At 33.6% G+C, this 12,769-nt stretch overlaps 1 protein-coding gene across 1 annotated transcript in view; it reads left to right on the forward strand.

Annotated features, from left to right (window-relative positions):
• The window catches only part of ADGRB3 (adhesion G protein-coupled receptor B3), a 1,326,607-nt gene extending 1,315,333 nt beyond the window's left edge, over window positions 1–11,274 (forward strand). Inside the window, exons 30-31 of the mRNA XM_053710414.1 lie at window positions 1,704–1,808; window positions 10,866–11,274. Of these exons, the coding sequence (XP_053566389.1) occupies window positions 1,704–1,808; window positions 10,866–11,054 (294 nt within the window). The 3' untranslated portion in view covers window positions 11,055–11,274. The remainder of the gene's footprint in view (window positions 1–1,703; window positions 1,809–10,865) is intronic.
• Window positions 11,275–12,769: the final 1,495 nt, after the last annotated feature.

The raw sequence follows: 12,769 nt of genomic DNA on the forward strand, positions 1-12,769 counted from the left end.
GCTCAGTTGGTAAATACCCTCACTACAAAAAAGCCTGTTTAAAAGATCCAAGGTCACAGGTTCAAATCCCGGCAGGGCCGACTCAGCCCTTCATCTTTCCGAGGTCAATATAATGAGTTCCATTAAATTGGGTAATAACAACTGCCGATTTGGTTAATTCCGAGAGCGAGTGCTGAAAAAGCCCTTTGAGTCCCACTGGGAGAAAGGGGCTATATAAATACTAGTTATTATTATACAAGGGCACAATATATGTTACTCAATTGGACCAATACTAAAAAGATTTATCTTTATTTTCTAAAACATTTTTTTTTTTTAGTAAACATTAAAGGGACATTCCAGTCAAAATATAAATGCACATAGATTTATTGCATCTTTGAATAGAAACATATTTTCAATATACATGTATTGGCAAAAATGCTTCTAGTAAGAGTTATCACTGTTTTAGTGTTAACATTTTCCTCTGCATGTGCATGTGAAACATAGCTAGATATTTTCATTGCACCCACATGTTAAATAATATAGCTGCTCAGATCATCAGTGGGGCTTGTATCATGTCAACAATTAACAAATTGAGTCATTACCAGATGGTACAAGCACCATAGGCTATACAAACAAGTGTTGTGTTTAAAATGCTGGTGCATGGAGCATACTTAAATACACTTTTGAAACAGCTATAGCTTTTATTAGAAGCATTTTTGCTAACACATGTATATTACAAAATTGCTTATGTTCAATACAGAAATGCACCCATGTGGTTTTCAATTTTGGCTGGAATATCCCTTTAGTGTCACCTATTGATGTTGTTATTATGAACCTGTACAGTTTTTTTTTTAAATAGTTTTTTTATTACGGTCATGCATCAGAATAGCTTTGTGTCTTCATTTACAGCTAGAGCCATTGATTTGTAGGATGTGTTCTTCATAGTGGCAATCATATTAATGAGGCATATAAAACAGCTTCAATATTATCATTCATACAATGACAGTAGATAATATACACGTTAAGCAGCTAAAGTTCAATCCTTTGTGTATTGTAAATGACTGTCAGCCTTGTAAAAATGATAATTCTTTGATATTACAGAATCATTGTTATGTGGAAATTCTGTACAAAGTTACAAAATACAGAGCATTGAAACTGTAGATTATTTGACAAGATGTTTCTGGTTTCTTTTGTTCCAACCTATTGTTAAGGTATTTTAAAAAGGAAATTGTTTAATGTCTTTTATTTATGATATAATGCCCTTAGCTAATGATGTTACATTTTTTTCTTTCTTATTTAAGTAAGGATAGGGAAATATGTATTCTTAGTTATTCAATAAATCTGTAATTTACATACATATGACCAGATTTAAAATGGCAATAAATAGCAGAAGAGCTTTTTCATCGACAATTTACTGCAATTTTCAAAAATGTAGATTTTTAGAAACATTTTTTAATTATATTTTTCTTTAGAATAGTTATAATTTGCAGGTAATTGACCACCATTGTATTTATTTTGAATATTCTAAAGAGTTTTTATAAATATAATAATAAAATTCATTTTATTCTTAATATTTGTTATAGAAATTTCAATATCTGGTGTATGGTTGTAAATTATTATTATTAACAATTGTTATATTAATCTGTGCATTTTTTGTTATTTAAGTTCATGTATAGTTATAAATATAACAAATAATAAAATAATAATTGATATTTATTTCACAGAAGGTCATGCATACTAGAAAGAGACACATGGAGCTATTTCAGGAATTAAATCAGAAATTTCAAACTCTTGATAGATTTCGGGATATACCAAATACTGGAAGTTTGGTGAGTATGATTTTGTTGCCTTAAAGGGACACTGAGGTTAAATTAAATTTTCATGATTCAGATACAGCATGTAATTTTAAACAACTTTCCAATTTACTTCTATTTAAAAAAATGTGCACAGTCTTTTATATTTACACTTTTTGAGTCACCAGATCCTACTGAGCATGTGCAAGAATTCAGAGACTATACGTATATGCATTTGTGATTGGCTGATTGCTATCACAGAGTACAAGGGGAGTGGAAATATACATAACTTTGAAATTTATTATAAAAAAAATCTACTACTCATTTGAAGTTCAGACTAAGTGCTATTGCATTGTCTTGTTATCTTGCATTTGTTGATTATGCAAATCTAATGTGTTGACTGGTCCTTTAAGCAAGACTGTAAAAATTAACATATTTATGTTATACTCTTAATGATAACAATTGTGGTACTTTGCACTTTAGTGGTATTGAACAAAGCACTTATAAAACTTCTGAGATATCTGTGTGAATTGAAAGAGCACATCTATTTCTACAGAATTATATTGAGATCTAACATATCTCTTTAAATGAAACAAGCTTCTCTCCTGTATACTGTTGATTTTTTTGTCATGTATTGTATTGCATATAGCCCAATATTAATAAAATATAAATTTAAACTAAAGCCATAAAATAATTTTTATTGACATTATTTAAAGGGACACTGAACCAAATTTTTTTCTTTCGAGATTCAGATAGAGCATGACATTTTAAGCAACTTTCTAATCTACTCCTATTATCAAATTTTCTTCATTCTCTTGGTATCTTTATTTGAAATGCAAGAATGTAAGTTTAGATGCCGGCCCATTTTTGGTGAACAACCTAGGTTGTCCTTGCTGATTGGTGGATAAATTCATCCACCAATAAAAAAGTGCTGTCTAGAGTTCTGAAACCCCCAAAAAACTTAGATGCCTTCTTTTTCAAATAAAGATAGGAAGAGAATGAAGAAAAATTGATAACAGAAGTAAATTAGAAAGTTGCTTAAAATTGCATGCTCTATCTGAATCACGAAAGAAAAAATTTGGGTTCAGTGTCCCTTTAAGTTTTGGGTTTTCAATTAAATGTAGAAACTTTATTAACTCATATCTTGGCTATATTCAAGCATTAAATATGCACTATAGCAGCATTTTGTTACTTACCACTTTTATTTAGGTTTTAGCCAAGTTTATAATACCATTTTTCACAATCAGTCATAAATACATAATAGCTTCTTTCATTTTAAGGTAACAACCTCTATTAAAACCTTTTGTCATAAATGTGGAGCTTCCAAACTCAAATTCATTTTGAAGTTGGAAGAAAATTGTAGTAAAAACATTCAAAAGTAACCCCTTTATACTCATTGATGCCAATATGATAGCTGGATTCAGATTATCAATCACAATGCAAGAAAAAATACCAAATTTTCCCATGCCACCCACACCCATTTTAGGAAATTAAAAAATATTTATATACTTTGGTGTTGCATATATTATTTGTTTTGCAGCACTATACGAAAATGGAATGTTAGCTTACAATTAATTAAAAACTAAATACAATATTTTAAAGGGGTAGAAGTCAATTTTAACTTTCATAATTTAGATAGAACACACAATTTTAAACAACTTTTCTATTTACTTCCATTAACAAATGTGCAGTCTTTTTATATTTACACTTTTTGAGTCACTACTGAGCATGTGCAAGACTTCACAAAATATTCCCCAAATGTCCTATAATAATATAAAATAAAAAGACTAAATGCCGTAATAATCGTGTTTGCAAACTGAAAAGAAGGAGGAGACTATAGTCATTTTTATTAATAATAATATTTGACTGTATTAGCCATTCAGAAACAAAGACAATTAATTCATGAAATCATGAAGTCAGTCCTTGATTTTCTTTGGATGGGAAATTTACTAACATCCCATTTCCTGTTTTCATCTTGTCACAAATTCTAAATAAGCTCATTAGCAACTAAAAAGGCTCCCATCAAATTTATTGACTGAAAGGTAATTATAATTACAACAAAAGATCAACAATTTCTCAAAAAATCAGCTATCTCTGCAAAGGTATTTAAAAGCTAAAGTAGAGTACAACATGTATTTCATTTTTATGGCAGTGCTTTCTTTTGTAACTAAATAGTTCACAGTGTTTGTAGAAGTATTAATTAGTACCAAGAATTAATATAACTTTGGAGACAAAGACTATCTTATTAAGGGCCTAGGGCTAGATTACAAGTGGAACACAATCAATAGTGCAGAAGGCATTATCTTTTGAGAAATCTCGTGCAAAGAATAATGCACATCTTGTATAACAGATGAATGATTAAAAGTTTTTAGCCAAAGCATCTTAAAACATCTGAAACCTTTTTAATGCATCCTATACTTTCAATGGCTAGTGCAGTGAGCTCTATTAACTCGCTCATTGCACTCATATTACAAGTAGTGAGTTAAGTGTGGCACTCAAGCGCAGTCTAAAGTACTACTGTGAAATGTAGAGCTTTTTAAAGAGCTGAAGTAAACCATTATTATTATTAACAGGATAGCACAGGACAAAATGAAGAGCATTACTACTTTCAGTAGTTGGCTTAGCACACCCTGAACTTATTATTCCTTTGGCTTAGCGCTCAAGGGATCTCCAACATGAATTTTACTGTACACCCCAAAAGAAGTCTATTAGGTGAGGGATTTAGAACACCAGTGCTATCCAACATGTAGATGTTAGGGTTCCCTAAACTGTTTCTAAATCAATATTTTTTTTTATTTTGGACTTAAAATATGAGCACAATAAAAGAGGAGCTGTTGATTGCACTTGAGCAGTGTTAACACGCAAAAGTGCTAAAATGATTGCCCTCCATTTGTAATGTATAAACATGCAAAATACTAAGTAAGGATGAGAGGCATCTAAGCCGATTAAATTGCTTTATGCATGTAATTCTTTACTAAATATAGTCTTCATAAATGCTGTAATTATCACCAGCAAGTAATTATTTACCATTAAAATAACGTTATCTTTAATTGTGATTTCTCCATATATAATTGCAAGATGTCATTATAATGCAACATCTCTAATAAATATTCTATCCAAATTTATAACCCATTATATCATAGCAAGATCTGTTGCCATAAACAAAAACAAGTGATACTTAAATGTAAATTATAGTGTACACTAATTTAACCCCTTAATGACCGCAGCACTTTTCCATTTTCTGTCCGTTTGGGACCAAGGCTATTTTTACATTTTTGCGGTGTTTGTGTTTAGCTGTAATTCTCCTCTTACTCATTTACTGTACCCACACATATTATATACCGTTTTTCTCGCCATTAAATGGACTTTCTAAAGATACCATTATTTTCATCATATCTTATAATTTACTATAAAAAAAATTAGAAAATATGAGGAAAAATTGAAAAAAAATACACTTTTTCTAACTTTGACCCCCAAAATCTGTTACACATCTACAACCACCAAAAAACACCCATGCTAAATAGTTTCTAAATTTTGTCCTGAGTTTAGAAATACCCAATGTTTACATGTTCTTTGCTTTTTTTTGCAAGTTATAGGGCCATAAATACAAGTAGCACTTTGCTATTTCCAAACCATTTTTTTTTCAAAATTAGCGCTAGTTACATTAGAACACTAATATCTTTCAGGAATCTCTGAATATCCATTGACATGTATATATTTTTTTTTAGTAGACATCCCAAAGTATTGATCTAGGCCAATTTTGGTATATTTCATGCCACCATTTCACCGCCAAATGCGATCAAATAAAAAAAATTGTTCACTTTTTCACAAATTTTTTCACAAACTTTAGGATTCTCACTGAAATTATTTACAAACAGCTTATGCAATTATGGCACAAATGGTTGTAAATTCTTCTCTGGGATCCCCTTTGTTCAGAAATAGCAGACTTATATGGCTTTGGTGTTGCTTTTTGGTAATTAGAATGCCACTAAATGCCACTGCGCACCACACGTGTATTATGCCCAGCAGTGAAGGGGTTAATTAGGGAGCATGTAGGGAGCTTTTTGGGGTAATTTTAGCTTTAGTGTAGTGTAGTAGACAACCCCAAGTATTGATCTAGGCCCATTTTGGTATATTTCATGCCACCATTTCACCGCCAAATGCGATCAAATTAAAAAAAACGTTAAATTTTTCACAATTTTAGGTTTCTCACTGAAATCATTTACAAACAGCTTGTGCAATTATGGCACAAATGGTTGTAAATGCTTCTCTGGGATCCCCTTTGTTCAGAAATAGCAGACATATATGGCTTTGGCGTTGCTTTTTGGTATTTAGAAGGCCGCTAAATGCCGCTGCGCATCACACGTGTATTATGGCGAGCAGTGAAGGGGTTAATTAGGTAGCTTGTAGGGAGCTTGCAGGGTTAATATCACATTTAGTGTAGAGCTCAGCCTCCCACCTGAAACATCAGACCCCCTGATCCCTCCCAAACAGCTCTCTTCCCTCCCCCACCCCACAATTGTCCCCGCCATCTTAAGTACTGGCAGAAAGTCTGCCAGTACTAAAATAAAAGCTATATTTGTTGTTTTTTTGTGTTTTTAAAAAGCATATTTACATATGCTGCTGTGTACTATCCCCCCCTTAGCCCCCAACCTCACTGAACCCCCCCAAACAGCTCTATAACCCTCCCAATCTAACTTAATATGCGCCATCTTGGGTACTGGCAGCTGTCTGCCAGTACCCAGTTTAGAAGAAAATATGGTTTTTTTTTATTTTTATTACAATTTTCTGTAGTGTAGCTTCCCCCCACACCTCCACGATCTATTTTTGTGCTTTTGCACAAACAAGATTGGGCCCTTTTTCCTAGCAATATTTTCCGTAGTGTAGCGGTTCCCACCCGCTCCCGCCCCGTGCACGCGCCCACCCGCCAACCTCCGTGCACGTGCGCGCTCCCGCGCGCGCCCCCTAATGGCCCCGCCTCCGATCCCGCCCCCCTTGATGGCAGAAGATACACCGATGGCCGCCCACCCGCCTCCCAAGTCGGCTCCCACCCACCAACGATACCGGCCATCGATGTCCGGTGCAGGGAGGGCCACAGAGTGGCTCTCTCTGCATCGGATGGCCATGTAAAGTTATTGCAGGATGCCTCCATATCGAGGCATCACTGCAATAACCGGAAAGCAGCTGGAAGCGAGCAGGATCGCTTCCAGCTGCTTTCCACACCGAGGACGTGCAGGGTACGTCCTCAGGCATTAACTGCCTTTTTTTTGAGGACGTACCCTGCACGTCCTCGGTCATTAAGGGGTTAAAGATATGAGAAGCAGTATATTACTCTGCTAGGTTCATTTTAGTATTAAACATTCATTTAAATCCCTCTGAGTTTTCAGTTACATTTAAAATCAATCTTTTGGCATCTCAACTCTTATTTCTCATATGGGTTATATCCAATCAAAGATGCTAGATAGGTTAAATTAAGCCCTTGGCAGCTTTACTGTATCTTTTGTGATTGCTTCAGTCATAAATCATGTTTCTTATTTGCAAAAATACGCAAGCTGTATATTCCTGAGAAATTAATGCAAGTCTTCTCCTGGATGTTAAGAGACAATGAAATTCCAAACCAATTAAGCAAAAACTGGTGCATTCCATGCCGTATAATATGGTACAACTTAATTACAATGTTTAATACATTTTTTACTGAGGTTTAGGATCTGAAATAGTTATTTCCCTATAAGTGTTACTTCGGTTTGATAGACAACACTTTTTAAGCATGTTCTAAAGAAACATTTTTATTTAAATTAATAATTGAATGTAATATAAAACACAAATTAACTCTTGTTTTTTAATTGTTTTTGAGACCTCAAATATTGTAGATGACAGTAGTTATTGTTGCACATTTAAATGAAGGCAACAGTTATATTATGATGATCACAGCTTTCATGTAAAACAATCTACCGAAATGTCTGAAACAGAAAATGATTATATACTATTATTTAAATTACTTCAGGGAAATGGAATGATAGACATTACATGAATTTGTCTTATATAACTGATTTTTTTCTCTGAAATAAAACCTTTACTTTTTACTGCTATTTCTCTGTAAGTTAAACACTTTTTTTAACTGTAAGAAAAAAACATTGGCAAATGTATGTTCTTTGTATTTAAGAGCTCTAGTGTTATAATTTCCACAATTTACTTTAGCTAAAGGACTGTTTTATTAACTTAACTTATTTAAAATAGATTTGCATTATCAAGAACATACTATTAACCCCTTAATGACCAGACCATTTTTCAATTTTCTTACCGTTAAGGACCAGGGCTCTTTTTACATTTCTGCAGTGTTTGTGTTTAGCTGTAATTTTCCTCTTACTTATTTACTGTACCCACTCATATTATATACAGATTTTTCTCGCCATTAAATGGACTTTATAAACTTACCATTATTTTCATCATAGCATATAATTTACTAAAAAAATTTTTTTTTATAAAATATGATGAAAAAACTGTAAAATGTTTTTTTTTTCTAACTTTGACCCCCAAAATCTGTTACACATTTAAAACCACCAAAAAACACCCATGCTAAATATTTTTTAAATTTTGTCCTGAGTTTAGAAATAACCAATGTTTACCCCCTTAACCCCTCAAAGGACCGGGAATTTCAGACTAAGTCTTCCCCAAAAGACCAGAGTATTTTTAGCATTTTAACTTTCACTCAATTTAAACAGAAATAGAGCCTTTTTGTATATTTACCTATCAAAACTATATATTTTTTTTAGCAGACAACCCAAAGTATTGATCTAGGCCCATTTTGGTATATTGCATGTCACCATTTCACCGCCAAATGTGATCAAAACAAACAGCTTGTGCAATTATGGCACACATGGTTGTAAATGCTTTTCTGGAATCTCCTTTGTTCAGAAATAGCAGATATATATGGCTTTGGCATTGCTTTTTGGTAATTAGAAGGCAGCTGCGCACCACACTTGTATTATGCCCAGCAGTGAAGGGGTTAATTATGCTGCTTGTAGGGTTAATTTTAGCTTTACTGTATAGATTACCCTAATCCCTCTCAAACAGTTCTCTTCCGTCCCCCACCCCACAATGGTCACCCCATCTTATGTACTCGCAGAAAGTCTGCCAGTACTAAAATAAATAAAAGCCTTTTTTTTTAAATAACTTTTTTGATATATATATATTTTCTGCAGTGTAGGATCCCCCCTTACCCCCAACCTCCCTGATCTCCCCCAAACAGCTCTCTAACCATCTCCCCCTCTACCTATTTGCCACCATCTTAGGTACTGGCAGCTGTATGCCAGTACCCAGTTTGCTGCAAATTAGGCTAATTTAAAAAAAAAACAAAACATTTTTTTATAGTGTAGCTGCCCCCCCTCAATACCCTACCACCCTCCACCTCCCTGATTGCTTTCCCAACTATTATCCCCTCTCCCTTCTTCCCAACTCACTAGCTACCAATTTTTTTTCCATAGTGTAGCAGTCCCACCCGCTCCCGCCATCCCCCACTCCTGCCCCTCTCACACCCCCTACTACCCTCCTCCCACCCCCTCCAGCGATGGGCCGCCCATCCCCCTCCCTCCTATCCCTTCCACGCCACCAACAATTGGCACCATGACAAAGTGGCCCTCTCTGCATTGGAGCGATCACCCCGTTAACGACCATTTTTTGTAGGACGTGCTTGACACGTCCTCAGTCGTTAAGGGATTAATATATTGTATTACATTACTTTTATTTTAAAGATGTTTTCATAATTTTAAGAATTACAATACAGTTATGTAAAATATATTTTTCTGGGGGGAAAAAAATGCAAGAAATAACCCATCTTCAAGAATGTTTTTTTTTTTATGACTTAGTGGGAAAGTAAGAAAATCCAGATAATTAAGTTAAAAAAAAGTACACTGTTTTAAAGAGAATCAAGCACAAGAGGGGGCTGTCAATCATCCTGATCAGATCTGATCAGGATGATTGAATTCCGTCCTTCTTTAGGTTGCTAAGAGATAGCCGTCTTAAGACCACTCACACAAACCTTAAATGCTGGGGCTCCGAAGCAGCTATTGCACTTTGGTAAATGGAGCCCATAGGCTTAGATTAGAAGTAGAGCACTATTGATAGCACAGGGTCCATAATTAGGTATTACAAGACTATGATAAAAAAGAATTCCCAGAGAATGTTTAGCGCGGCGGACACCTCTTTAGCCCGCCCTAAACTTTGTATGCATATAACTGCTACGCTAAACATCATTCATATTACAGTTTTGATTCAGCAATAACATTTTACTTTCAACTTGTAATATGAGCGCAAGAATGTGATCGCTATTGACATAATTTGAGCAGTTTTATCACTAAATAGTGCTAATATTTTTGCTCTCCATTTGTAATCTAGGGCAATTATTGTGGGTAAGAAGACTTTTTAACTACTTGAACCTCACCAGTTTCACTAGTTTAACCAATTCCAATGTTATTCACTAAAATGAAGAGATGTGGGAGCTTTAGTGAACAAGATGCATGGAAAAGCATCTGAACCAGGGAGACTGATGAGACACAAGAAGCTGGAGAGGCTAGATAGATCTTTTATTCGCAGACAGACACATGACTCCGCACCAACAGCATTTTACCTGTTAGCCAAAGTGTAGTAGGAAGTAGCAATCAGCATTGACAGGAAGTACCTATTAGTCAATGTTCATTGGCAGGAAGTACCTATCAGTCAGTAATCATTAGAAGAAAATATCAATAAGTTAATCAGCATTAGCAGGACCTATCAGTTAATATATAGGTAGTATACAATAAATACTACTGTATTTGTTTAATTTTAATTTGAACAGCTTTTACTTTAAACTGTCAACACGTTTAAATACTTTAATATGAACCTGTTAAGTATAATGTTCTATAATGGAATAGAACTCAACATGAGTGTATTCAACACAGAGCTCATATGCCTGGACCATACTAAAAACATTGGTATGGTTGGGGAAGTTCTGGTAGTGATCTACTGTAGTCTTCATTTTTTATCAGAGAAATAAATACAATATGCCCTTGGAATCCATCTTAATTTTATTTTTATTTTTTTCTCTCCTCTTTTCAGGAAAACCCATCATTAAACAAGAATCCATGGGACAATTTCAAAAACACAAGTGAATACCAACATTATACAACTATAAATGTATTAGATTCAGAAGCAAAAGATTCTTTAGAACTTAGACCCCCTGAGTGGGAGAAATGTCTGAATTTGCCTTTAGATGTACAGGAAGGTGACTTTCAAACAGAAGTCTAATATAACTGCAACAAAAAAGAAACAAAAATGAGGCAGCAAGTCATTGCACTGACACATGTAAGAGACATTGGAAGCCTGGCATCTGAACTGTTGTGACTTTTCCATGTCAGGATCTTCATGTGCCAAATGTCAGTGTTTTTTTTTTTTTGTTTTTTTTTGTTTTTGTTTTTCTTTTCTGTTTTTTTTTCTTGTCTCCTCTCACTAGATAATCTAGTGCAGAACCAGGTGTACAAATCTTACCATCATGTGTTGTAAGTACCCGTGGAATGGATTTGTAAGGTAATCTTTATAGATCAACCTCAAACAACAATTCATGTTGTAACAGCTTCATACGGTTTAGTTTTCAAAAAACTTCACCATGAAGCACAATGTATATATGCAGTTTTTAAAGTTTATAACAGTCTGTTTGGCCATTACTACACTTTTTACTTTATAATATAAAAAAAGCAAAACTTTTGTCATTAAATGAATGTTTGTTGAGCTACGTTCTTCATTGCTTTAAATGCAATAAAGTAATAATCTCACTTTTATATGAATAATATATTTCACATCTTTATTATTGCAGTTTTCTCTGCAAAGCTCATGGTAGCTTTCTCCGCTGCAGCTCTGTAAAAAAAAAATATTTAAAATGTTGTATGGTGTAAATAAACTTTTGTCTACATCTCTGGTTTAATTTTATTCTGTAAATACATTGGATTTCATAACACTACATAAAGAATGTGTCATTGCATATGAATATCTAAAATGATGGAAAACATCTATATTTCATAGAATTTGAATGTATTACTTGGTTTATTACTTATTAATATTTAAGCCTGAGGTGTTGTTTAAAACTCAGCAAATATTTTTTATAAGTGATAGCTCAAGTAATAAATTGTATTGATGTTGACCATTGTTTAGACATGTTTTTCTATTAGAAAAGCTATTATATTTTAGGTTAAGATTGTTTAAAATTACGTGTTATATTTTCTATTTTTATTTAACATTGCCACCTTTTTATTTTTAACAAAAAAGTTGGAATTTAGAATTTATTATTGTTCACCACTGTGCAAGGGACAATGCAGGTACAAAAAAATCAAATTAGATAATGTTATCTAGATAAGGTTATTTAGGACTTTAATGCAATTGTTATACAAATTCTTATTCTTTGTTCACTCTCATTAACAGTTGTTCACATGATTGTTTTTCATTTCTGTACAATATATATATATATTTTGTAATCCTTTCCTTTTTTACGATAATGTATGATGATATGTCAAAACAGTATAAAGGATGTACAAATATGAGGAGATTATAACTTAAAATATTCAATAATTATGTATAATATATATGTTGCTCAGTAGAAAGCATCTAAAAGGTAGACTTGTGCATGGCCGAAAAATTTGGTTCGGATCGATTTGGATGTTTTCGAATTTTGGTTCGGATCGATTCGAATTCGGAAAAATTTGAATGAATTTGCTGCGGACTCGTTCGGATTCATTCGGATACAAATAAATTCGTCTAGAATCGGTTCGGAAATTCGGAATTTCGGTATGTGTTAGGTGAGATGTGCTGTGTATTAGACTAGTATTATGTACTGTATATTAGGTGTAACCCATAGCAGAGTGATATAACCTAATATACTATACAATACTAGTGTAATCCATGACCATCAGAATGTAACAAATAAATCTGAACTAATTCAGATTTATTCGGTAGATTCGGTACTACTGTAA

Source organism: Bombina bombina, chromosome 4, assembly GCF_027579735.1.
Source record: "Bombina bombina isolate aBomBom1 chromosome 4, aBomBom1.pri, whole genome shotgun sequence".
Lineage (NCBI taxonomy): Eukaryota > Metazoa > Chordata > Amphibia > Anura > Bombinatoridae > Bombina > Bombina bombina.